The sequence below is a fragment of the Furipterus horrens genome, unplaced genomic scaffold (genome assembly GCF_987537825.1).
Source record: "Furipterus horrens unplaced genomic scaffold, mFurHor1.1.pri manual_scaffold_6, whole genome shotgun sequence".
NCBI classification, from domain to species: Eukaryota; Metazoa; Chordata; class Mammalia; order Chiroptera; family Furipteridae; genus Furipterus; species Furipterus horrens.
This window is the reverse complement of record NW_028327176.1, coordinates 3,403,953-3,431,826: the sequence shown is the minus strand read 5'-3', so window position 1 is coordinate 3,431,826 and position 27,874 is coordinate 3,403,953. Positions and strand designations below refer to the sequence as shown.

General features: G+C 50.2%; 1 protein-coding gene across 2 annotated transcripts; it reads right to left on the bottom strand.

Annotated features, from left to right (window-relative positions):
* Positions 1 to 693: 693 nt before the first annotated feature.
* CPSF3 (cleavage and polyadenylation specific factor 3) lies at positions 694 to 27,874 on the bottom strand. Of its 2 annotated transcripts, XM_090280889.1 has the most exons (18): positions 27,671 to 27,874; positions 27,059 to 27,122; positions 25,739 to 25,836; positions 24,770 to 24,898; positions 23,453 to 23,630; positions 22,282 to 22,371; positions 21,105 to 21,255; positions 18,753 to 18,928; positions 17,627 to 17,785; positions 16,284 to 16,430; positions 13,089 to 13,241; positions 12,061 to 12,169; positions 10,875 to 10,973; positions 9,699 to 9,793; positions 8,137 to 8,224; positions 5,834 to 5,903; positions 3,057 to 3,153; positions 694 to 1,331 (listed from the first exon to the last, which is right to left on the bottom strand). In XM_090280889.1, exons 1-18 carry the CDS (start codon positions 27,718 to 27,720, stop codon positions 1,230 to 1,232), a joined length of 2,055 nt encoding a protein of 684 aa, XP_090137015.1. In that variant the 5' UTR covers positions 27,721 to 27,874; the 3' UTR covers positions 694 to 1,229. The 2 variants fall into 2 exon arrangements, with proteins under 2 accessions (XP_090137015.1, XP_090137014.1); XM_090280888.1 differs by lacking the exon at positions 5,834 to 5,903 and having other exon boundaries at positions 27,671 to 27,870.

Here is a 27,874-nt window from a genome sequence, read left to right as displayed (position 1 = left end):
TGGGGCGTCCGTCCGGCAGGAGGCGGGCGGGGCGAGGCAGAGCGAGGCCCTATCCTCGGGCTAGAGCCACCTGGGGAGCTCGCACCACGGGCACCTGCCCTCCCCGCGGTTACACGTGGGCGGGCGCCCGCAAGTGACTCCGTGGTGCAGCCCAGCGCCATAGCCCTCATCCGGCCAGAGACGAGGGGGTTACATCACGGAGATAAACGCTCTTCGTCTCATCTAAGCCAGATCCACGCGCTGAAGTCTGTCCTCACAGCGCGGGGGAGGCGAGGTCAGGGCTGTCGGTGTAGACACGGGTGGGGGTGGGGGCGGTGAGCCCGGACGGTGCTGATGGGTCAGCAGCGCCCTGGGGAGGCACATGCCTGTCCCCCGCCCCGCAGACGGGCAGTCAGACCCTCAGAGGCGCAGGCGCAGGCTCGCCCTGCAGGCCGGCCACCCCCTCAGCAGCAGCCCCACGCGCCTGTGTCCAGTCGCAGTACTTGCAAGTCCGAGTAACGTGTAGTGACCCAATCCAACCACCCACGCCTGAACACCCTTCAACTTCGGCCACAAAAATGATGTTATCTCTGGACTGAATATGCAGCTATTAAACAAGAGTATCACTGGACCCCAAGTCATTAGTTTTACGAATGTAGAAATTAAGGAACTTGGCAAAAGTATCAGGAGGGAACAGAAAAGGGGCTTAAAACGTTTATTTTTTAAAAAGATTTATTTTTTAGAGAAGGGAACAAAGGGAGAAAGAGGGAGAGAAACATCGGCCAGTAGCCTCTCGCGCGGCCCCAGCTGGGGACCCACAGGCCTGTGCCCTGACTGGGAATCGAACCAGCGACCTCCCGGTCCTCGGGCTGCCGCTCAATCCAGGGAGCCACACCAGCCAGGGTGGGCTTAAGTTTTAAATGATTATCTTGAGTTAAGTCACTGAAATTCAGAATACGGATATGAAAATACAAGTCATCACGTATTTTCCTTAAAAAGTACAATAAGACATCTGGGTCAGCTGCTACGAGCAGATTTTTACGGTTTTATTGGGAGCTAGCCTGCATGCCCAGAAGTGGGACCAACGGACTCTGAAGTAACGGGCGAACCCGCGGGTGACCTAGCGGGGCTCAGGCCGTTGGAATAAAGGCCATCGCCGTCCAAAGCGGCCCCCGAGCAGTTGGCGTCTCATCTGCAGTCACCGAAGTAAATTCACGGAGGCGTCCCCGCGGACCCCGCGACGCCGGGCCTCAGTGCACCGGCGTGAGCGCCTCGTACAGCCTCTGCGCGGCCAGCTCCACCATCTCCCGCAGGGACTCGTCGTCCTCGCTGCCCTCCTCGCACTCGACCGCCTGCAGGGGAGAGAGCGCAGACAGGCCGTGGTGGACGCCTGGTGGGGGGGTCACCACGACCGCCACGCTGGCCCGGCTGCCCGCCTGTGCGCATGCGCCCGGGCAGGTGCCCCCGACGGCACAAGGACCAGGCCTGACCAGCGGTTAATTCTGCGACAGAGGAACAAGGGAGACGTCTAGTGACCTGCATTCACGTCCGCGCCCGCGTTCGGTGCAAGCTCAGTCCCCGCAGCCCCGGCGGCCACCACTCAGCGCTCGGCGTCAGCCGTGACTTACTCACCGACAAACTCCCAGCCGCCTCTCGGCTGCCCAGTACTCGGCGCTGCTTAAGTCGTTTTTACCCTGCCACTCCCATCCCTCACGCGCACACGGAGGCGAGAAAGCACCCTCGGTTCTGTGGCCGATGACAGCCGCAGCCGCTGTCCAGGGAAGAACCCTCTGGACTTGGAGCGGCACGGAGCTCTTTAAAGTGGTATTTCCATCCTTGCCACCGCGTGAGGGCAAGCCTGCGTGTTAGCCTGCGCCCCCCTCCCTGGCCATGCGTGCGGCAGTCCGTGTGTGAGCGCTCCCTGCTCCTTTGCTGCACGCATGTATGTCCTACTCCAGGGTGTCTGCGTCTCCTGAGAGTCTGCTCAAGTCGTGATCGGTGCTAAATCTGACTCCTCGTGCATGGCTCTGCACACTGTTCTGATTCTTTGGTAAAACTCAGTAGCGGGATTGTGGATACAGGTATTTGGATTTTTAGCGATCTGAGGCAAATCAGCAAACCGCCCTGGAGGAGGGACGTACGGCCTCGTGTACAACCTCTTCCCCGACCCCAATCAGCACCCGCGAATAACTCGCTCCCTTTTCTTCCACCAGGACGACGGTCACAGCGATCTCTGTAACCTGGGCCAACGTGACCAGCGAACAGCGACATTTCTGAGTTCACCCCTGGGTTTCTCCTAACGATTGTGGACCTGAACATTGAGTTTCCTGTGCTCGCCGGCCATCTCGGTTTCATCTCGAGTGAATCCCTTGTTTACATCCTTCGCTTATTTTTCTATCAAGGTAAAGCAAATCTAGTGTTTTCTCAAAGCGCCTAAGTAAAGAACATGCAAAAGAAATTTCTAATGTATGTTCTTTGTTTGGTGTAACTATTGTGACCTTCAGGGAAACCCTGCAAGGCAGCTCATCCGTTAGTGCTGGTGGCATAACCGCGAGATCAGAGCAGGCCCCACGCGGTCGCCTCCTGGTGTTGGGGCCTTGCTGCTGGGAACAGGAGAGCGGCTTCTCTGAAAAGCCCGGAACCCAGGTGTCCCAACCAGGAGAAACGCCGAGGTGCATTGATGTGCATTAAGGTGCATTATGTACGAACACGGAGCAATACACACCCGGGAAATGCGGGCTGTGCAGCGACCTAAAAGTAGCACTAAGGATGAGAAACAAGAAGCAAGGATATGGAACTGTACACGGGGCAGGCCAGAAGTAGGTTACAGTTGTTCATATGGAAAGTAAGACAATAATGAATAAACAATAACATAAGAATAAACTGCTTTGTGGACTCACAACTGTAAACCCACTTTTGCCCACCCTTGTATAAAATAAACACAACCTGTAATAAAAATTTAAAAAAGGAAAAAACAGGAAGAAAATGTCAAAATAATTTGTCAGGTGTGGGCTCACAGATTATTTTTTGCCTTCCTTCATTTCCTAAATGTCTTAAAATGCAGGCCAGCCACATACCCGAGTGTCCAAGTTGACATTGGCGGTTCTTCCGTCCACGGTGACACTGAGGACTGAACCTTCTTTCGCACTGACACAGTCTTCTCCGAAGATGTCCCTTGGGAGGAACAGACACACGGTCAGTGCCAGTGCATGTATATATAACACGTGAAGCAGTCCCACGTATTTGGGGAGGGGTGACACTGAAGCAAGGCCTCGTTTTGCGGTTGAATGCTTTTATCTGTCATCCCGAGATGCCTATTATTTACCTTCACGCATCCTATTAATCTTACCAAACAGGTAAAACACACAGCCACCACTTGCTAGGAATGCTCTGCTCAGCAGGCACTGTGCCGGGCATTTTATACACGGTCTGAACCGGTAATAATTTGGCGGGGAGCCCCTTTAGCACACGAGGAAAACGAGGCAGGGAAGGGACTGGCCTGAGGCCCGCGTTCGCGAGCAGCAGAGTGGGTACCCGACCCAGGCCTCTCGGCTGAAACGGCTCCCCAGCTGGCTGCTCCCGATCAGCTCCAACGCTGCCCAAGCTCATCCCTAGTCACTGAGCATCGCCTCGGCGTGGGCGCTGTGCTAACACATCGTCCCCGCCACTGAGGAGCTGCAGGCAGTCATCCAGCGCCCCCGCGTCCCCATCCGTTACACAGCCGCTCGCAAAGGGCAGATCAGCTGGGCAGCGTGGAAGAGGAGTGCGCGCACCTGCACAGCCCAGACTGCCCAGCCCTAACCAGCGCGGACACGGCCGTCACCGGTGGGGGTGGGGCGGGGGCGCGGCCCGCTGCTGGCCCTCTCAGGCACTTCACGCTAATAAAGATGTCAGAATAAACTTGCCTACGGAACTTACCAGAGCACTAAGGAAAAAATACTGTTAACTACAGAAATATATTCAAAAGGAGAGAAAAAAGGTTTCAGCTTCACGTAATCGGTGGCTTGTGTAAGACCAGCACCTTTATTCCCACACAGCCCTGAGGATCTAAGCAACTGGAGCTGTGAGTTCGAACACTGGTTCTTGCACTCATGAGGCAAGCGTGAGCCTGGGCTCGTCACACACACTCCTGTTTCTAACGCGCTAGGTATGCTAGGGGCTGTGTGAGAGTGTGGAGTGTGTGTGTGTGTGTGTGTCTGGGGTCGGGGGCAGGGCTGGCAGAAGCAGGCCAGGGGTGGAGGGCCACCATGGAGGGCAGCGCAGAAGGGCTCCAACCACTCGCAGGGCGCTGCGGGTGGCCCCAGCAGAAGAGCGGCAGTCCTGTGTCCTCCAGTGGGGAAGCTCAGCTATCCCAGGGAAACACGTGCTTTTCTCTTCCTGGAAAGCCCTGGGAACACAGCTGCCCCTCAGAACCGCTGCAGCGGATTCCCCGGACAGACACAGGAGCATGTGACCTGTCCTCTACAAAAGGGCCCTTTCACCTCGGGTCCCAAGAGTGGCTTTGGGGGACGGGAGCGTCTGATCCCTTGAAATCAAAGATAAACGTGTGTGTGTGTGTGTGTGTGTGTGTGTTTCTTTTCCCCCAACCTCACCTGACTGTCCTATGGGCCAATGAACTGAAAGGACCCCCAAGGCTAACAGGTCAGGCTTTGGCGACTGCAGAGCTCCGCCCTCTGCAGGCAGTGACAGACCAGGAGGGGCTGGGAACCACCTGCTGCCTTTCTAATGGCGACAGAGGTCCCCGTTCCTGCGCTGGCAGCTGGTATTCAGGCTGTATGACAGGGACACTTTCAAAACCAAAATGACAACACCATGAATGCGTAACTGAAGCTGTGTGATGGCTTCTGGGAACAAAATACCGATTTTCTAAAAGTCACTGCCTGTCTGCTTGAAAAGACTGTGGGACGTGGGGAAAGGAAGGAACAGAAATGTTAACACCAAACCTGGGCCTGCAGACACCTTTCTTGTTGAGGTGTCCAGTTAGGTAGCTTTCTCTCTTTTTTAATTTAAGAATTTATTTATTTATTTTTAGAGAGATGGAAAGGGAGGGAGGGAGGGAGGGAAACGTCAGTTGCCTCTCACACGCCCCCAACTGGAGACCCAGCCTGCAACCCAAGCATGTGCCCTGACTGGGAATCGAACCAGCGACTCCACAGTTCGCAGCCCAGCACTCAATCCAGTGAGCCACACCAGCCGGGGGCTAGTTATGTAGCTTTCAATGTAAAAACAGAAGCAATCACTGTTCACTGAGAACCTGAGACATTCCGACGTTCAAGGCATTGTGCTCGACACTGAAATTATAAAGCCAAATGCAAGTCTTTCTGTGGTCCCTTTTTTGGGTACAACTGAGCAGCTTCCATTGTAGGGACCCACTCTGCAGCAGCTTCATACAGGAAGCTTACTGGGAAGACACCCTGAGCTGGGCTTGCAGAGCACCGCAGGAAAGGGGGAAGGCCTCAGTGATGTCTGCTGCCGAGAGAGACGGAGCTTCAAGTTCCCCCACAGCTCACACACTGCCTCACTGAGCAGCGTCTACAAGAGAACCATTCGTGATGTAGAATTCCCATCTAAGAGGTACACACGACGGCTCGAAAGGCAGACAGCGCTACGGTACGAGCCGAGTGCCTGTCCTTGATGACTGCTGTAACCTCTGTCACCTGCGCGGCCCGCGGGAAAACGTTCTGAGGCTCCACGTGCAACAGTGAGGGAGGCGGCCAGCGAGCAGGTCACAGGCCCTAGGAACCAGCTAGAGGGTTTAGCTGGAAGGAGGCGGCTCAAACCCCTCTCCCGGCAGCCCCGCCCCCGCCCCCGCCGCGGCCCCGCCCCCGGCCCCGCCCCCGCGGGCAGCACTCACTGCAGCATGGTCTCCAGCCTCTTGCCGTAGACGTCCATGTCTAGCTTCTTAGAGACCTTCTGCACGGCACCTGGCGGAAAAAGCGGCCGAGACTTCAGTTTCCGCATTCCTATTTGGAGTAGTTTCCAAATCAATAATCAGAGCACAGTTAGGTCCAAGGGACCGACTATGGAACCCTTCCGGTGACACACACGTCTCCACATCACCGACCCGCTGAGGCACACCGGCTTTTTCACCACTTTATTGCGTGTTCTTGTTAAAGGGCCACAAAAATGACACAAGAGTGAAATGGCAGCGTCAGGAGTCCCAGGGGCAGCGCCGCGCTCAGGGACCTCTGCAGCTGCTTATCTCAATGCTCCGTAAACCCAGCAGTACTGCATGTAACGCGCCTGTGGTTGTCTTAACAACAACGAACACTTAAAGTCGGTCGCCAGTTAGACCGCTCAGCTGCCGCCAAACACAGCAAGCTGCTGGGTCAGGAAGACGAGCCACCCCCGGGCCGTCTCCAGGACGCCCGGCCCATCGCTCAGTGTCCCCTGGTCCCCACCAGCAGCAGCAGCAGCAGCACCCAGGGACAGAAGCACTGTCCGCAAACCCTACGCGCAGTTACCACGGGACCCGGCAACGCTGCTCCCAGGCACTGAGCCGAGAGGGATGGACCCAACGTCCACTCAAAGGCTGAACGTGAGTGTTTACAGCAGCATCAGCCACAGTCGCCAAACGGGGGACAGCCCGGGGGGCCTGCAGCGGGGAAGACAACTGAGCGCGCTCACGGCGCCCCCTGGAAACGTCGTGCGGAGGGCAAGCCTGTCACCCAGGGCACATACGAAATGCGCCCGTCCCTACGGCAGGTCCAGGACGGGCAAATCCAGAGACCGAATAGACTAGAAGTTGCCTTGAGCCGGGGAGACTGGGGGCTGGTCCGGGGGACGTCAGCTGAAGGGTATGACATTTGTTATATGCCCTATCAGGATATAACGCACAGAAAGCCACGGAGGATAAACCCTAACCCAAGTCAGGAAGGTGTCATTTGAAAGGAACAGACCCAAGCTAAAAGCGGCCACATTCCAGAGACCTGGGTGTCCCTACTGATGAGCGCACCCACTAAAACTCCGGGTTCCACCTGGCCTCAGCCTGTCCCTCGTCACCGCTCCTGACCTCTGCACTCCTTAGCTATGGCCTGGGTGAAGGTCACATGGCCGTGCACTTGGTCCTCTCTATTTCTGTCACCCAAGGTAAGGAAAATGTGAACTAATAAGAGCAAGCGGACAACTACCCTTAACACTACCCTGTCATGTGTGTCCCTGCCCCAGGGCAGGGGCTGTGGGTGACACTGCCCACCAGGGGAAAGTCCGAGGCAGGAAGTGCTGAGGCTGTGCCTCACAGCTCCATCTCCACGGTCGTGCGGACGGTAGCAACTACCCACTATTAATTCAACTAAAACACCTGATCAAGCGGTGCCCTAATGACAGTTTTACAAAGGTTGTTATTCAAAACAAATACAATGCCTACCAGTCGCTGGACTAGCTCAGATGTGTTGAGGCATTTGTTTGTTTCATAACACAGATGCGGTTACAGAAAGGTGGGCTGTGATGCAGTCAGCTAAACGTCTTTTACCCCAAAATCAAACTACCACCTCTTGGCTTATTTTTTTAAGTTTTAGAAAGAGATGTTCCCTTCAGAGACCAAGGCCTGCGGGCACAGGCAGGGTAAAGGCTGGGAAGCCTCTCAGAATGCCCCAACGGCGACTTCTTCCTCCAGCAGCAGGAGGACCACCTTACCTGCCAACGCCACACACCTTAACACAGGTATGACACTGAATTGTGTATCAAATAAACTAACTGTAAAGCTGTAACACAGAAGTACTTCCACCGGTGTTCTCTTTGGTTGAAAAATGTTACTTAGTAAACCACAGGGAGATTCCATTCCAGTCAACAAGTCTTTATTAAATACGAGGACACAATAGCATACTTTCCGGTGAGACATGCTGGTTCGGTCCAGCAATACTGCGGAACTTCCGATTAAATTGTCTGTAGAGGACTGTTACTGACCTCTTACCTTAGTGTGCACTGCAACCAGATTGTTACAGCACAGATAAAATCCCAGGACAAAAGTAAAATATCAGTGATATGCATTGTTATGCAGGGAGCTAGTGTCTTAATGGTTACAGGAATGAAAAAGTCAGGAGATTTCAAGCACCTTAGGATCTACTTTCTGCTTTAGTTCGAAGGACTGCGGGAGAAGGAAACAACTGGGAAAACGAAATAAATGTGTCATAAAAAGAGAACAAAGTCGCTCTGTACCTTTCCTTATTTTCGGGTTTGACTGAACTTCCAGGATCACAGTCGTCACGGTGTCTGCGTACATGTCGTTGGACGGGTTTGCCAACCACTGCAAAGCAAAGGGCAGGATCAGGAAGGGCCAAGAGTGCACACGTCACCCCGTCTGCAGACTGCACACGTGACCAGTTCCTCGCATTTTTGCTGAAATTATCGGGCTCACCGTTCACCAACATCAGTTAATAGTGCGGGCCTTCTCTCACTTTTGTGACAGTCAAGTGCAGTGAGCGCTGCCTTTGTGGCCGGTGTCTTACGTCTCTTTCTCCTTCAGTTCTCTTAACACCATCATTTTATAGAGGAGGAGACGGACTCAAAAGTAATCGCAGAGAACACGAGCAGTAATTGCTGGTCCTGGGATTCCAACTCTCAATCCCTAATCACTGTGTTTTAGGACCATAGACACAATGACCACGTGTTAAAGCCCTTTTGTTTCTCACACGAAGCCCAGGACACCCAGGGACCCAAGCACATTTCCTGTGTCTGCCCTGTCGGGGGAGGACCAGCTGAATTACTTTTCCAGGGCCAGGTTGTCCCCATTTTTCTTCTCTCTGCAAAGAGGACTTTCACAAGCAACAGGAGGCACTTGGAAAAGTTCTCTAAGATCTTTGACCTGTTCAATCAATGTCTCTAATAACCTTCCCTCCTTCTTGGAAATTGTTTTATATATTATTGTATGTAACTTCATGTTACATATGACTACTGCTTTTGGTACTTTCTTCAGTTATTTTTACCCTTCTAAATCAATTTTAGACTTAAATCACAGAACTGCAGTGGGAGCGGAGCTGACAAATCTTGTTTACTTTAAAATAATATATATAAACGAAGTAGCTGACCTTATAGCTGGAAAAGTTGCATATAATTTACCTGCAGCCGTGAGGCAGAGAAACAGACAAGGTACCTCCTTGGTCTTTCTTCTGACCTAACAGATGCCAGCCTTTCAAAACCAACCACCGACTTCTTTTGGTGTCTGGGTTCCAAATTCTACCCGTGGGAACCACATTTACCTAGATTAATGGTTCCTTGCCTCTGTGAACTGGGTCATATTAACGTGGCCTGTCTGAGCCCTCACGATCCCACTGCCTCAGAAGTGCTGTAGGACAGGTCTGCTTTAATGTAACAGAACGAGGTTTTGCTGCGACAGAGGACATCCTGCGAGAGCACAAAATCCCCGCAGGCCTCCCAGGGGACATCGCATCCCGAACATCAAGCCCTAACTGGTCGCTAGTTTCTGCGTTACACAGAGAATGCTGAGCTGTGTTGTATTTAAAGCTGAAAGAAAACTATCTTTTCCAATAATTTTTTCCTAATTGTTAAGAAGCTAATTTTCTCTATAATTAATGTAAACTCTGTTTCTGAGTTGAATTTTTTTTGGTGACACTCGTTACTAAAATTACACAGGTGTCAGGTGTGCAATTCTATAATAAATCACCTGTACATTGTACTGTGTGCTCACTACCCCAAGTCTCCACATCTACACTCTTAAAGCTTATTTTTCCTCCTTATTTCGGCAAATGATCTTATCTTACTTCTAATACCACCATTCCTGGTTCCTGTATTACAGTAATATTTTTGAACACTTTCAAAGCAGGTTTTTCTTGAATTTCTAATTCTTCCACATCACCTGAAAGGAAGAGGATAAGCTGTATTATTCGTTGTTTACAGAGACAGAGGAAATAAAGCTGATACATAATGAAAACAAACTAACTCACTTGTATAGTCGGACTTAAATAGCCAAGTACGTTTTATATTAATTGCTTACAGTAACTGAAAGACCTAAACACGTGTTATGAAAATCCATGTGACAGGAGTGGATTTACCTCGGACATTTAATATTTCTTAGCAAACCCTGGGGACCGTCAAACATCCAAGGTTGTACAGGAGATTTGCTCCTAGCACCTCAACACTGAACGTGAGACAGGTGAGTTCACAGCCACGTCTTCCTTCCGCCTCCACAGGGCTGCTCATTCTACCGGGCAAGTCTGTTGTCAAAGATGAGACTTTCCTGTCTTCCTAGTAACCCTAATTAAGGATTAATTCAGACGTATTTTATTAACTTCCTACGTCATGACCTATAATTCTAGCGTGAGGCCCTGAGGTCAAACAGATTTTCTCTCCGCTGGTTTACGTTACGGTAGTTCTTTACCACATGAATTCTGAAGAACATATTAACAGAATGGATAACCTGTTCATGTGCAGTGTTTTTGCCTCTTGGAGAGTCCACCTCTTTTAACTTAGTCCCTGCCCCTTATGCTGTCACTACACAAAAATCCCAGACTCGAAATGGCCTAAGATAAAAGCAGGACGGGTCTTCTCCTCTTACTGGCCTTTGACCACTGGTCTAGTTCACTTATAAAAGCTGCTGTATACAATGGTACGAGTGAAACCAGAAAACTGTCACTGAACAAAGAAAAGAAACAGATGAAATTTGGTAAGTAAACTAAAGCAGATTTTAAACACAAGGAACAAAGACTACTGATAATTTTAGAATTTTAAATGGATCAAGGATAAAAGGTATAATGGGGTTTTTAAAGAAATTGATGAGTAAATATTCAAAAATCTCACATAAATCTGATATGATGAAGTAGAAATAAAATTTGTGCAATTCTGAGACAATTACCAAAATTAAATAACATCCTTTCCTAAATATATCATTCTTACTCAGACACAGAAAAGAGCTAAGTGGATGTCAGCATCACACACACCTGTCAGTTTCTGCAGCTGGGAGGAGAGCAAACTGAAAGGACCGGTGTACGGGATGGCCTGGGTCTGCTTCACAGTGCTCATGGCCAGGTCCGTGTAGTCTGAAGACGGAATGAGAACACATATACGTTAAGAAACAATTCTGCTCCCACAGAATGCAATCTGCAAACACACCAGGAGTAAAGAGAAGTAAAAGTAAATGAGAGCATGTTTTTCAAGCTAACAAGGTGCCCCTTAGTCTGTCCCTGTCCCCATTTCCCTCTTTCCTCCCTAATCCCTCGCCCGTAAGGTACTCTGCAGCCAGAAGCAAGCACCCTCGCGCTCCTGAACACACCCGGCCCCTGGCCGTCTCCAAGCCAGCCGGCACACCTGCGCGTCACCGGCACAGCCCTGCCCAGCACCGCAAGTCCCTCCCCCCTCACCTGCTTACCATGCACCTCTTTCCGTCACGGATCAACACTGTGACCAGCTCTTAACAAGAACGCTTCTCCCATTAGACGGCTTTTCAAGGGCTGGGGCCGCCCAGTGCCCAGCGCCCAGCACCAGGCCTGGGGCCCAGCAGGAGTGCCCTGACTACTACACGAAGGACCACACTACTCCACCACGTGACGGCCTGAAAGCCAGTGGCCTATCCCACAGACGGACACCTAAACGCAGCGGCTCTTTCTTACTCCTTCATTAAGCACTCAGTCCAGCAGTTGTTCTATAAATAAAACTGAGCAGTTACTCACTCGAAGACAATAGCACACTGACTGCCACAGTAACACCGGCCTGGCGTTGACACAGTAGGCGCAGAACACGGAGGCCCAGCAGCGACATAAAACTACGGGTCGCAAAGACCGAAATGCTGGTGTGGGGGGCCCAGCGTGACCTCAGAACGTAAAGTGCCGGTGTGCCGCCAGGAAGACAGGCGACGGCCTTGCCAGGGGTCAGCAGGAGCGTTCACTGTCTCAGAGGTGGACTTACGTTTGTAATTACACAAAAAACTATTTCACGAAGAATTTAAACATTTCAATAGTTCAAGGAAGGTTTTTTTCCCCTATAAATCTAACTGGATGCTAACTTTCACTCATTGCGATTTTATTATTTGTTTGTTATTTAAAATGTGGCCACTGGGTAAGAGAAGTTTTCACAGGTTTGCTTTCAATGCTGAAATCAAACATATTTGAAATTTGATAGGATACTTACTGGAGAGGTCGCAAGGAGAGAGAATGTGATAATTGAAGTTCCTTTTAACGAGTATTCCTGAGACCCGCTGGCCCTGCTCCGGTTTTTTGTCTGCTAAGAGGCCCATGACCTAGTAAAACAGAACACAAAACAGTGTGAAGAACACAGAGCCTGGTCAAATGCAAAGACTGAGGTATTCAATCACAAAGATGACCGCCAGACACGTGAACTGTGAAAGAAGACATGATTTCAGCATGGAAAATTGGCACGTGACACACGCCCATGACGGGGGCCGTAGCGATGGGGGCAGCAGAGTAAGGAGGGAAGGGAGACAGAAATACTGATGTGAGAACCATCAAAAGGTTGCCTCCCACACGTGCCCTGACCAGGAGCTGAAGCCACAGCCTAGGTACGTGCCCTGACTGGGAATCACACCCGCAACCTTTGGTGCACAAGACGACGCTCCAACCAACTCAACCACCCGGCCAAGGTGGTATCTTAGGATTTCTGATAACAGGAGGTAAAAATGCAGGCATCTTACGGCATCCCTTTAAAATCTCAGGTAAGGTTTTTCTTAACTATTTCTCTTTTTGAATTCTAAAAATATTACATTTCACCATCAAAAATGGTTAATTTGCAAAGACATTTTTATAAATTCCATCGTATCTACAGACATATATGTTTAGAATGACAGGCTTATTAGAGTCTTAGGGAGAATCACCAGGGGTAGAGAGAATACGGAATTGGATATAACGAAAAAGCAGTAATGGACATTGTTTTATCCTCAGACGTAGGAATGAAAAGTAAGTGGGGATGCGGATTCAAAAGCTATCAAATTCAATTGCATTAAGATCTAATTTACTTGAAAGTTTCCCTGTGACAAAATGAATCAGAAGAACCAGAAGATGCCTAACAAGGGTAAGAGTAAAGCTCGTGTATCACAATGAGACAGAAGCGTCGTCCGGCACGCTCCTTGGCCTGGATTAAAAGAGGTGAATTTCCTTCAAGGGTATCGTGTCTCTGAAGGGGAAAGGAACCATAACCCTTACCTTGGCCAGTTTCTCTCCCCTGAAGTTCAAGGTCACTGCTTCTGTATTCCGCGGGTTATGAACCTCTATGTGAACTTCATCATTGTCTTCATATTCGCGAATCAGGGCTGCTTTTAACCTGGCCATTTCGTTCTGTTCGCCGTGGACCAAAATCTGCATGAAATGCATTTAAAAGAGCACAGAGACACAGCCTCAGTTCAGAATAGCAATGGCCTCAACTGAGGTAGTTCTACACATCAAATAGAGCAGCGGTTCTCAGCCTGTGGGTCGCGACCCCTTTGGGGGTCGAAGGAACCTTTCACAGGGGTCACCTAAGACCATCGGAAAACACATATATAATTACATATTGTTTTTGTGATTAATCACTATGCTTTAATTATGTTCAATTTGTAACCATGAAAATCCATCCTGCATGTCAGATATTTACATGACGATTCATAACAGTAGCAAAATTACAGTTATGAAGTAGCAACGAAAATAAGTTTATGGTTGGGGGTCCCCACAACATGAGGAACTGTATTTTAAAGGGTCGCGGTGTTAGGAAGGTTGAGAACCCCTGAAATAGAGTCAATTAAACTTGCGTAAACATTTACACTCTGATCGGCTTTCAAAGATCCTTCGGTGGAACTATTTCAAGAGCGAGTAAAGAAATATGTTTCTACTCCAGGCATTGCCACTAACAAGCTCCTGTGCGGAAGCCAGACCCCCTCTCGGCTTCTGCGCTCACGCTGGCCCGGTGGCGTCCTGAGTTCCCAGCAGCTGTGACTGCGTGACCCCCGTATGCCGGTACTGCCGCCGCCTCCTAGTTTCCCCCAGGTTTCTTAATGTAAGACTTTCCAAAGAAGCTTTTGTGGAGAAAATTACTTGTGATTATTTTCTTCTTCTTTTTTTAAGGCAGCACCAAAGAAAGCATTTCAGAACCAAACAGAGCCGCCCGAGGGACACCGATGACCGCTGCGTCAGCATCGCACCGGGGAGACCCTGCCTGGCCCACGGCCCCACTCCCGCTCTCCTGCCGGCTGGCAGGGCCGGCCCGGGCACCCGTCTGTGGTGCAGGCCCCGGCTGCTTTAACACAAGCCCGGGCACTGCCACCGACTGGCTGTGCAACTTTGGGCCAGTGACTTAGCATTTCTGTTCTCCCCGCCATGGGACGGCCGCCGGCTGTGGAGGAGGCAGGGGACACGTGTAAGACACCGGCACAGGGCCTGGCACGTGGGCGTGGTAAATACCAGCTGTTACGTATTAGCACCCCAATGGTTATTATTTTACCGTGCAGACGTACTTCTGCTGCCTGGGTTACTGGGGGGACGTAAGCACCCAGTTCAATCCAGAAACTTAAGCTGACAGCAGAGACGGAGCGTGGAGACCGAGGGAACGAGGCAGAGGGTGACAGTTTCTCCTCCACGGCTTTCTGATCCGGAGGGACGCTGTCCCCCACACACAGCAGGAACACCTGAGCGCTGCCTGCACATGGGCCCTCCACTCAGCAGCTCTGATGCTGAGCAGGTGAGGGACCTTCCCCACCAAAGAGCGTGCGCACGAAGGGCCAAGCACCTGCAAGGACTCGCGCGCTAGGAAGACCTCGGCAGCTAAACAGGAGCACACAGGACGGTGCTCAGCGTCAGTCACTGGGAAAATGAGTCAACACCACGAGACCCTCTTCACACGTACGAGGGTGCCTACACTTCAGAAACGGAAAGTAAGTCTTGGCAAGAATAGGGAGACCTGGGGCCCTTCGCACTGCTGGTGGGGACGGGGGCTGGTGCAGCCACACAGAAATGGCCGGTGATTCCCCAAGAAGCGAAACGTGGGGGGGAAGGAGGGATCAGTGGTGATGGGAAAAATAAAAATAAACACCCCCCCCCCAAACCTAACAGAATTCCCACTCTGACCCTGCAGAGCCGTGGGGGGTACACAGCACAGCAGGAAGAACGGAAAACGGGCTCCCACGGGCACCGCTCGCCAGCGCTCACTGCGCGCCCATCACGGCGGATAAACAGCACGCAGTGAACGTGCACCTGAACATCACTCAGCCTGAACACGGGGTGACGCGCTGACGCCCGCTACAACACGGGTGAGCCTTAAAACAGTAAGTGGGACGTGGTTTCAGGTGTGTTCTCAGACACAGAAGGTAAACTGGGGGTGACGATGCGCTGGGGGGGGGTGATGAGCTGTTACTGAACGGGTGCCGGTTCTGGAAGGGGATGGGGGGCGGGGGGCGGAAAGTGTGGCAACAGAGCGTGGCGACGGCTGCCCAGCGCTGTGACAGAACGAATGCCACTGCCCTGGCCACTTAGAGAAGGTAAAAAACTTCGTTATATGTATTTCTCACGATGAAACACATGTAAGAGGGAGAAAAACCGGACGGAACCCCACTTGCTCTGAACTGCTTTCCGACACGCTCAGGAAGGGCACCTCAACTGGTTTTTTCCAGGCACTCTGGTCAGCCAGACCCGAAAGGGAGCACCAATGGGTGTCATCACCGGACGGGGCCCAGCGGCCTGCACCAGACTGATGGGTCCCCTCGCTGCAGACGCGCGCCCACCAGCGTCCCTCTGCTTAACCGTGCACGCGTGGTTTCAGCCTGCCCCTTGCTCAGCCCACCCAAACAGGACTGTTTCTTTCACGACTACGTGAAACTCAAAACCAGGAGCATATCACACCCGTACGCAGCTGTGTGCAGCGCTTCAGATCGGCCGGACCTCTGACCCCGACTGTCCCACGACTGTCTCCCTCCTCTCTCCACACTGTCAGCACTGACTACGAGCCGGGCCCCGTGCTATGTGCTCAGGGTGTCTGTTCTCTCGTTCAGCCCTCACAACACCCTTAGGAGGCACGATTATCTCCACTGACCAGGAAGGCACAGAGAGGGTAAGCACTTGCCCAGGGTGACCCAGCAAGTAAGGGAGGGAGCGGGGAGTCAAAGCAGCCACATTGCACAGCCTGTGCGCGCACGTTCCTGGGGCGGCAGCAGGAAGTAACGGGAGGGACAGCGAGCGTCAGCGCCGCGTCAGCAGAGGAACCAAGGCGCTCAGCCTGCCTGCCGCCAAGGGAGGAGGGAGGCTGGGCCCGGCGCAAGTGCGCTGTTTCAGGTGCTGCGTGAACGGAAGGCGGGGTCTGATTTGAGAACCAGCTGCTGCAAAGCAGGTCTGCTTCTCCCCTTGGGACGCACAAAAGCAAATTCACACACTAACCACGTGAGGAGGTTTCAGAGCGCGGATAAATTCACTGGTTTGCTGGTAATCTGTGTGAGCGGAGAAAGAAATGTAATCAACAGACATTTTCAGCGGCAGCTTCTGTCCAGACATGGTGGTGATCTCCTCAGGTTCAGACATGATATGCTGTTAAAAACACAGAAAAATAAAACAAATAATCCAATCAGAAAAGGAACATTTCCTACTTTTTTGTGTATACATAAACTCATGCTAAATTTAAGACTTTCAGCACAAAAATCATTCTAATACTATTAACTTAGTATCAAATACTTATTTTCTTCATCAAGCAAACATTTAACCAGAAAAGTAAGTACATTAGCCCTGGTTGGCATGGCTCAGTGGATTGAGCGTCAGCCTGCGAGCCAAGTGTTGCTGGTTCGATTCCCAGTCAGGGCACATGACTAGGTTGCACATCAGGTCCCCAGTTGGGGGCGCGAGTGAGAGGCAACCACACAGTAATGTTTCTCTCCCTCTTTCTCCCTCCCTTCCCCTCTCTCTAAAAATAAATAAATAAAATCTTCTAAAAGTGAGCAGATTAACAAAAATTTAATGTATTTGGAGTGCTTGAAGTGAAAAGTATAGCTCTTATGATTAGAAAGATAAACTTGTACTTAAAAAAAGGCAAAAAACAAAAGGTGGACAACAGTGTGATTGCAGAGGGGAGGGCAGTTACGAGGAGGCAAAAATATCATTAGGTCTTTTATTAAATAAAAAGGCAAACTTGTATTAGCTATTCTCTTGCCCTAGAAAGAAACTTTCCAATTTAGAGGATGTATATAATAGATGTATTTCTATCCTGAAAATCTGTGTTAAATACATAGCTAACATCATCTACATGACTCAGAGAATAAGGTAAAGTAATAAAAATGATTAAAATAGGGAATCATGATATATTTTAAAAAGTTATTGATAAGAGGAGATAAGAAAACGGGATGCCTGGAAGTTCAGAAATCGCCTCTGAAGTTTCGTACACCAATACCTGCATCCCTGAGTTAATATCAATCATTTTATACCAACAGGAGGATGGGCAATCAGCCCAAACACACTGTATAGCTTTTCAAACACTACTTGGAAGCAAACCTCAACTTCGTCAGGGGAGGGTAGCCACGTCTCTCAAACGGTCCCTTTCTATTTTTTTTTTTTTTACTGCAAACGGACGGTGGTTCTTGAACTTGAACGTGCTACTGACCGCCTGGGGCTCAGGTGACGCTGTCAGCGCCTGGGTAATTCTCAACCTTCTTTCCGTGGGGAAACCGGGGGGGACCCCGCCCCCCACCTGCAGCTCTGACCATGACTGAGCACAGCCCGAGGCAACGGCTGACCTTGGCGAGGGTCCCTTCCACGCAGTAGCCCGCGATGATGACGCCGTTCCTCTTGTCGGTGCACCAGCTCTCAAAGAGCTCCCTGGACAGGCCGCTCTGCATCATGCCCGGGGAGGCCATCACGACACTGGGACCAATGTCATCGAAGTGGTCCATGCTCTGGGAGAAAGCAGGGGAGGGAGAGGCACGTTCAATACCAGGGTGTCACAAAGCTTCCCTTTTTATAAAGAATAACAAAAAGCTAGGTAAACAAATTAATCACACGACTAAAAGGGTCTTGACAAGACTAGTAAACATGTAGCCACATCCACGTTCCTAGACAGCTGGACTAGGAATGAAAAGACAACAAAGCGACAGAAAGCAGTTAGTTCAGTGACCCCAGACCTCGTATTGGCGGCTCACGGGCCATGAGGGCCGTTCTCAGCGCCTCTGGCAGCAAGACAGCAGAGCGCAGAAGAGGAGCCAAACGGGCTTCCATCCGCCCAAAAAAGACTCACGATAGCTTTTCATGCTTCGTGAATAGTTTGAGCCGACCGAGAAATCTAACCAAAAACTTAGCATTGTTTCTAGGGAAAACTTAGCTCTAATTCCTAGCAGTTAACTTAAAATATAATATTGTAGGAACAGAGCCTATTTATAATAGGAAGACAACTTACAACATTTGGGGCATCCTTTTATTATGATTAGGTTAGTTTAAATGAAACAATATATACATTTTAATGAAAGAAAACCAGATTTTATTGGATGCTTTAGAAAAGCAAACATGAAAATTTGCACATATGGAATTTATAGTGCTAAGCACCAAAAAGATGACTAGGTTTAAGTAAGAATGAAAATTTTAATACGTAAGATAAGACGTTTTTCTTATCAGGACATTTTATTTCTACGACAAAAAAGGTCCGAGTTATTTAGCAATAGTCAGCATGAGACCGTATGGGCGCTTGGAACACGTGGCGACATGTATTTACGCAAAAAAGGCGGCCCGCTCTAACCTTCTGACTTCTTCCCGGACGGGGCTGCCCTCGAGGGAAGAGGCCGCCCCCCACGGATGAAGGCGAGCGGGTCTCCCACCTCGGCAGCTCCGCACTGGCCGCCCCCGCCACGCCCCGCCCCCCGCCGCGCTGACCTTCAGGTTGCTGATGTGTTTGAAGACGAAGGGGTTGTTGATGTTGATCTGCTTGCGGATTTTGTCGTTCATGGCATTGACGTACGTCTGGTACACGGCCATGCACTTCTTGGCCAAGGACGACGCGTAGTAGATGGGGATGTCGTGCAGCTCTGGGTGGTTCTGCCAGTACTCGTCTGCGGGGGGTCGGGGAGGCGGATGCCGCCGTGTGGCGCAGGTTAAAGAGGTCGTTAATGAGTGGCACGCGTGATTCGTTTTTAAAATTCAGACAATTAGGAAATAAATTAAAGAATATAAATACTCTCATATACTTTAATTAAAATGTAAAGAAATTTTAATTAAAAGGAAAATTAGCCTGGTTTAACTAACTTAAACTTACAAGACCGGAACTTATTTCTGAATACGACTGCATGACCTAAAAAGAACGCTGAGATCACAGTCCTAAGATGGGGAAGCATTTAAAACTGATTCGGTAGAAGTTTACATGGAATAACCTCAGAGACACTAAATTCTATGATGGTTTTAAATAAAAATGTATTATTAATATTTCAACCAGACTTATCAAAACTAGACTTTTTGTAAGTAGACTTTGTTAATTACAAAACAAGCCTGCCCAATGAGGTAAAACCAATTTTAAACACTTAAAAAACACACTGTTCTGTGATTACATTAACCAGTTTCGGATAACAAACACAGTGGGCAATTTACCCTCAAAGGAAGGTCTGCTTTGAGGATGACCCGCATTAAGTCACCGAATATTACAAGGGCAGTATGGGCAGAACATGCCATTTCCTCCACGAGGTGACCTGCATTTAGGACACGCATTAAATGCCTGTATGCAATTTACTTTTAATGATCTTCAAAACAACATTGTGAAGATTTATCTCACCTTATAGATTAGGACAAATAAAAGGATTTTTGTGTAAGAATTACATTAATTATGTTAATTTTTATATACTTAGGCTAAAACAGGATTCATTATTTATCTGAAATTAAAACTTAACTGGGTGTCCTGTATTTTTTCTTCTAAATCTGGCCACCCCATTCGGTGGCAACAGGGTGGCTTCACCTCCCTAGTTTCCTCTGCTCTTCAGATTATTGTGTTTTGGGGACTTTCTACTTCAAGACTTCCAAGGACAAATGTGACTGCAGTGAGCAAGAAGGACCAAGCCAGGACCAACAGCAAACGGGACTGGTTAGGATTTAGAAAGTTCAGCTTCCGTGAAGTCCTGTCTGTCTCTGATTCACTTCTGATCTGAGGCCGTCCCCTCCATCTTGCTTCCTGTCCCTTTGCAGAGTCACAGAGACTCTGCTCACACCCCATCCCAGAGGAGGACCCGAGCGAGAGCAAGGGCTCGTGCGGCTGCTCCTAGTGCCGCAAGCTGTGGACATTCAAGGCCTCGTCATCTCCTCTGCAGGAAGAGTGTGTCCCCCAGAGGAATCACAGAATGTCTGAGTGTGAAGGGATCATTAAATGCAAATCTAGGGGGTCTGTCCAGAAGGTACCCATCCATGTACTATCAGAAAAGACATTTACTGAAGTAGAGAAAACATTGTACACAGGACAATGACGCCTCAGTCCCCTGCAAAGCAGGCACCTGGGACCTCACACAGGTCTCCCAGTCGCCATCAGCTGCCCCGTTGTATTTTCCTGAATCTCATCAATGATCTGAAATATATTCCCTTTCAAAGGTGATTTGAGTTTTGGGAAAAACCAGAAGTCACAGGGCACCAAATCTGGGCTGTAGGGGCGCTGAGTCACCTGGGTGATGTGATGTTTCACCAAAAAACTCTGCACAAGATGTGATGCATGAGCAGGTGCACTGTCAGTATGAAGCTGCCCATCACCAGGTGCCAACAGCTGCGGCCTCTGAATCATCCGAATAGTTTCCTCAGAGGAATGTTCAAGCTTAACGCAAAATGTGATGCAGATTCGTTGCCCTGCTCTCTTGAATCATTTTGAATGTGACGGCCACACAGCACATATGCTCACTCAATGCTGTCTGTCATACAGTAAGGTCGTCTTTGTTCACACACGCGCATTCCAGTCCACTCTCCTTGGCTACCGGATTATACCGTTATCGCGCAAACCGCTCTTTATATTAACAATGGCGGGACTTTTCCCAGACACACCGTGTGTATCTAAGACTTCTGATGCTGACGGCCACCAGAGAGGTGCGCCATTCACATTCACAAGGGCACTACATGGCAATCACTGCTCGTCTGGGCTCTTAGCGGCACCAAATCCCTACTTTTAAACGCAGAAACCGAAGCCCAGCAAGGCAGAATGACCTATCCAAGGCCAGGCACTCCAAGATTTTAACTCTCCCAAATGAAAAGGAAAAGGCCTACCTAGAATCAAGAGCAGCTCCTGAGCCCTTCCAAGAGCGAAGACAGGAATGAGCCCTCGGCCGCCTCTGTTCACAATATCGTGAACCGTGTTACAGAATCTCGCTTCCCGTTCTTCCCGCTTCTCGTGGATATGGGTCCCGTAAGTAGATTCCTAAGTGACACACCAGAGTGTGAGACCAAGACCGGCAATCCCAAAGAATACAAAGGCTAAATGTCACTGAAATGCAGAAGCGAAGCAATTCATTTCTCCATTACCATGCCATCTACTTGAACATGTATTGTCTTAATGCTAATTAGACAGAACAAACAAGAACGTTAGAATGAGGAGCTGGCGAGGCAGTAAGAAGCCTTGTGACGTGTGCTCAGCTGACCAGCATCACTGGCATCCCCGGGAGCTTATTGGATGGGCCCGATCTCAGGTCCCAGCCCAGACACTGAATCTGTATTTTAACAATATCACTAGATAATGCACAAGGATATCAATGTTTGAGAAGTACAATGAAAATTTTTTTTTCAGAGGTTAGAAAAAGTTCCCTTAAATTAGTGTCAGCTTGTATGCTGGGTTTACCGTGAGCTGAGCCCACGTGTGTTCCCGCACGTGCTGCCCACGGAAGGAAGGCACTGTCGCTTGCTTGGGCAGGTGGGGATGCAGCAGGTGGAGGGGAAATGACTGCTCTTCCACCCGACCTAAGTATCTAAGTACGCTTGGTGCTCATATATATCATGGGCCCAGAAGATCTCTCCCCTCACTCCCGACCTCACTGTCACCGGTACACGTTTATTAATTTCCTTTTCGATCCATCCCCCCACAAGCCTCTGTAGAGTTACTTTTCTTTGTTCTCCTGGGACTTGCAGCCCAGGAAGCAGACAGGACATGTACACAGGAACTAGCAGGTGCTGCAGGCCAGAAGGTGGTCGCCATGGTGAAAGCCTGCAGCCACACCTTTGCTGCACGACCTTTAAGATGGTCTACGACTTTGAGGTAATTCACCCAGACAAAAATATGTAGGAGCTATCCTAGCATCCCTGACTTTAGACCAGAAGTGATATATTTAACAGCAAGAAAGAGGAGCTGCACTACAAAGGGAAGTCATAAAAGTGAGATGACAACATTATTTCCCACTAGAAAAACTCTGCCTCCATTACCCTAACTACAGTGCAGCGCACTGACACTTACAATGATAAGAATGTCGGGTTTAATGTTAGGAATCTCGGCCGCCATTAAGTGTCTATCTTCTTGTCTTGAGAAATCACCTGTGTACAGAAGCTGTGACAAAGATACGAGAAAGTTAGGGTGTTGGAAGGCTTCCTTTTATTAGTAAATATATTTAGTTCATAAATCCGAAAAGTAAAAATAAATTTAAAAAATAGCCTACAGTTTACGAAATGTAGACGCAGCGCTGTGTCTAAGCCAGCCCGGTCCCAGCCCACCCAGCGTCCCAGTGAGCCGGTCCAACGGGTGGGAGCACTGCGCTCCCAGACCCTTCCCACAAAGAGCCCGCGTATTAGGAAACTTGGGAAGAGCTCTGAACGTCTTAGAGAAAAGGGCATAACGGGGAAAGAAACCTACTGAGGTAGATGGGAAAACCATCTAAAATTCAAGCTAAAAATCTTGGAGGTGTGTGTACAAATTTAAATGAGAACCTGGATCTGCATCTGTGCTATCTTCTGCTTATGTTTTGTGCCCTGGAGCAAACCACAGGAAGAAACGGTTTGCGCTACAGGACAACTCAGTGGGGGAAGGTTTAGGTCTGGCACGGGCAGCTGCAGAAACGCAGGACATGACACTAGAACACTGCTTCTCGACTCTGGCTGCACCTAAAATCACCGAGCAAACTTGAAAAAAGAAAAAGGAGGAGGAAAGACAAGAAGGCTGAGACCACAGCCTCCGACCTGGGTGCGAGGGGCGCCCCACCGCGCTCCCTAAGTGGCGCTCCGGGGCGGCCAGAGCCCGCACGCGCTGCCTGCGCCTGCCCCGGTCTGAGACCGCCGGCGGCCTTTTCCGCCAACAGTGGCCACAGAGGCGCTGAGCCACGCCGCCCTCCCCGGGACCGCGCTGGTGCCCTGGAGCCCCCGAGGGCTGCTGAGGGGCGGCCGGCCATCGGGGGGCAGGAGGGGCCGCGCCTCTCCCAGATGCTCACTCGACTCTTCCCTCACTCTCCCCGCGGGAGGGACTGGCCTGGGCCATGAGCTGCGACACGTAGGTGACGAAGTGTCCCCTGGAGCTGTGCTCCTGTTTCGGTGCTGTGACACGCCGCACGTCTCCGGGACATCCCTCAGCCCTCCGTGGAGGCACACAGCTCTGCACTGACCGCCCGTGGACGGAGGCGGCCGGGGCGGGACAGTACCTTCACGCCAGCGATCTCGATCATGAACATGGCGGCCCCGAGCACGTGGCCCGCGTGGTAACACCAAAACTTGATGCCCGCGACCTCCTTGACTTCGTGGAAGTTGATGGTCTCGATTTTGTCCATGCTCTCCTCCAGATCGGTCTCAGTGTACAGCATGTCATCCGCTGATATGTTACTGAGTTTGTAAGGGTGCCAAGGAAAGAATTAAGGGCAAGATTTTTAAAGTCTTTGAATTCAAACAAACTGCACGACTTATCCATAAAATTATTTCTTCACATTACATTGTATGGCCCTGACCAGGGTAGCCCAGCTGGCTGGATGTCATCCCACAAACCGGAAGGTCCCCGGTTCAATTCCCGGTCAGGCACATGCCTGGGGTGCAGGTGGGGAGCGTATGGGAGACAACCAATCAACGTTTCTCTCTCTCGTTCCCTCCCTTCCCTTCTCTTTAACGATGTCTCTACAAAGTATAGCATAAGTTTTCTTCTGAAAATTATGCTAACATGCTTCCAAACAAGCAAGAAAACGTGGCGGTTAAGGGCACAGACTCTAGAGCCAGGCTGCGGGGCTCTAGATCCCAGCTTTGTCTCGCACTGGGCCCACCACGGGTCAGCCACCTGCCCGCTCTCTGCTTCATTGTTGTCTGATTCTCATCATCTGCATAAAGCGGGATTCCCAACAGAACTACACCATAAAGTTCATACGAAGATTAAATGAGCTGACCACGCTAAGAACTGAGGGCTGTGCCTGCATGGGGTAAGCACTGTTGAAGTGTTAATCAGGGTATTTATTGCTAAGGGTAACACTTCCATTCTTTTGGATTTAGATACGAAGAATAACAGATGGTGCCCGGCATCCCTTGGAATATATACACAAAACAGTAAACTTATGATGGCCAATAATCTGTGCTGTAGGAATCACAAAAATGCTGCAAACTTTTTGATAAAGTAGGTTTTCCTGTTGCAGCTGGAAAAAATGAACTTTGTCATTTAAGATAGTCATTTTGCTTTGGTCAAATAACCTAAAATAAGATTTCAGTGTACACACATATCACTGTATAATGTATTTTGTGTTAATATTTATAGATATTGTTATACCTTATGACTCATCTAAATTACAAAGATTTTTTTAAACGTTAAAAATACATAAAGACTTTAAGGCCAAGAAGGTGCTAGGTACACAGTGGGTATTTCATGGGTTTTTACTGACTAAATTAACAACGTCCTTGTGAATAAAAAGTGTCTCATTTCAGAAAACAAAATGGTCCACAACTTGAACCACAGGTTTTATATGAAATCTAATAAGGTAATTTACCTGACTTTGACGTAATCTGAAAGAAGCCATCTGTAAATAGCTTTTGTAGCATGAGTCATAAATGTTCTTCCTTTGAAACTCGTCTTCTGCAGAAACCAGGGCAAAGCTCCACAATGATCCAAATGGAAACTTAACAAAACAAAAAAAAAGATTTCATCCATGCTAATAACTTTATTGTCCATCATACGTATGTAATAAAACTGCTGCTGACTGTACTGAGCAGCTCGGTGTGGCCTGGCTGGTGGCTCAGCTGGCTGGAGGGGTGTCCCGTGCACCGAAGTGTTACTGGTTCCATCGCACATCAGGGCGTGGACAGGAGACAACCAATCCATGTCTCTCTCTCTCTCTCCCCCTCCCTCTCTCTCTAAAATCAACATACGTACCCTCAGGGAGGACTGAAAAAAAGTTCTACGTAACAGTCACATTCTGAGACCCCCAGAACACCAAGGGTACGTATGTGCAGAGGGAAGAAATAATGCAGCCAGTTCTAGTGTAACAAAAGATACTAAAAGTATTTTTAAACATCAAAATACGTCATCAGCGATAATTAGAGAGGGAAGAAGAATACACTCAAGCCTACTCCTGGCAGCCAAGTTATAACGAGCACTTCAGTGGTATAAGGCTGAAACATCACTGTTGGTAAATGAGGTTCCCACAGCGCGTGACAAGACAGCGACCTCGAGGAGGTATTCTGGGCAAGGGCTCTCCTGGTCTCAAGCTTTACAACAACCCAAGGCGCAGGCTCTCTCCTTCTCACTCGCCGCAGAGGCAGGGGACAACTTTTCAGAGTCACCCTCTCCAGCCCGTGATGACAACAGGGAGCACTATCTCAGACTTGGAGGTCTGCCATACGCCTCCCAGCAGAAAAGATTCTTTTAAACACCTGAACCTTAGTGCCTGGTAAACAACGGTTCTTACAGTCAAAGTCTATTTTTAAAAAAAGTGTCGTTAATAAAGAAAAAAACTTACTGACTAATTAGGAGGAGATCAATCTCAGCTGGGTCAATTAGATCGATATAAGGAAGGGCATCCATTCCTTCTAGGCCAGGGTGGATCCCGCAGTCCAGCTAAAAAGAGACAAAAAGATCACAATCTCCTATGCATTTTGTTAAAATTCATTCAGTAAACAGACAATATAACGGATCCATCACACACATAATCAAAGTGGACTCTATACACTAACCTTTGGAATGTAATTCCTATTAAATGTGAGAAATATGCTATTAACAATTCTAACTCCCCAAATTTATCTATTTATTAAGATTTTATTTATTTATTTCTAGAGAGAGGGGAAGGGAGGGAGAAAGAGAGAGAGACTTTACTGTGTGGTTTCCTCTCACATGCCCCCAACTGGGGACCTGGCCCGCAACCCAGGCCTGTGCCCTGACTGGGAATCGAACCAGCAACCCCTTGGTTCGCAGGCTGGCGCTCAGTCCACTGAGCCACACCAGCCAGGGCCCAAATTTAAAATAGAGGTCACATTTAGCGTCACAGGACACAAAATACAAGACGCTTTCTTTCCAACTAGTTTCGGTAATCACTATAACAAGAAATAAACTCTTTTTCAAGAACTTAGATGGTGGGCATTTAAAGTTTCCAGATTTACTACCAGATCTGTTGATGGGAGAAGACACTGACTAGAAATGGGGAATGTTCCTGATCAGGGCAATTTAAGTATTCTGACGTATTGGGAACAACTTCTTAAGAGCTGGTCATTAGTGAGTTGCAGACGCATTATGGGGTGATGTCTACCAAATTCTACTAATCCCTACAAAAGCGACACAATGCATGACTGAAAGGACGGCTGCGTGGGGCATGTCCTGTTCTTTTAAAACGTGGAGGAGCGGAGCCACAGGACCACGGGCCACGGAACTGTCTTGCTAATGAGGGTCTCGGAGTATGGAGACCCTCTCTTCTGACCCCTCCGCTGGCAGGCAAGGAAATGGGCCGAGAGGGGCGGCCGCCAGTCCAGGCTCCGTCACCCAGGCTGCGCGCAGTCCCGGGGCGCCCACAGGCTGCGGGGCAGCGAGCATGGCTAGACCCCCTGCGGGCGGAAGAGGGGCTTTGCAGAAGCAACAGTTCCGGAAACCCGGCTGACAATTTCGCATGTCAGAGTATGTTTTCTCGGTGCCCTTCATGCTTTGTCAAGTGACGAAGCAGACTAGACGTGTGCACTCGTTTTCCACGTTAACCCTTCACAGCGCGGACGGCACACACCGGCTGCGACCTTCTTCTGGGACGGCAGCAGGACCGAGCCTGCCGCTAACCGGGCCGCGGAGCGATAATTACCATGATTTTTCTTCCCTTGAACTCCAGAATAATGCACGACCGTCCTACTTCTTGCCCGGCGCCACTGCGGACATCCAGGGGGAGAGAGAACAGCAATGAAAACCAAGCTCCGGGAAGTCCGACGGCTCCCTTCCCGTTCTCCACATCCGCAGCGCCCCGACCCGCGAAGGTCCGGCCCCCGGAGGGCCACCCAGGGCCCGGGTGTGTGTGCGCAGCCCCTCTGCTTTCCCTTCTCCGACTGCCCACTCCCTTAGGGTCTGAGCGCAGAGCAAAGCCCCGAACCAGCCCCTCGTCTACTTCCTCCTTCCTACTCGGGCCGACGTCGGGCCCTGCAGGTAACCCCCGGATTTGGTTCCTTCTCGCCCCGCTGCAGCCTCGGCCGGGCCCGCACCTCGTCCCGCCGGCAGCGTCCGCCCCTCTGTCCTCCGGTGCAGGAGCGCGCCCAGCGCCCCCACAGGCCGCCCCCCATTCCAACACGCTCTCCCCTAAGACCGAAGACCACGCAAACTCCCATTCGACCCAGCAGGCCCGCTCCGAGCAGCCGTTCTCCAACCCCCTTCGGCCGCGCCTCCCGCAGCCCGCGGCCCCGTTCTCTCTCCGGTGGGCCCTCACAGGGGTCGGATCAGCAGCTGGTCGCTCTCCTCCGCGGGGATCACAGACATCTCGGAAGCGTGACGGCGGAGCCCGCGTGAGGAACAGAGGGCGGGAGCCTTTCTAAGTTGGAAGCACAGCCCCGGGAACTAAAGAGGGGAGGACTCCATTCGCCCACAGCACAACTTCCGGCGCTTCGGCGCCCGCGACGCCAGGCTCCTCCCC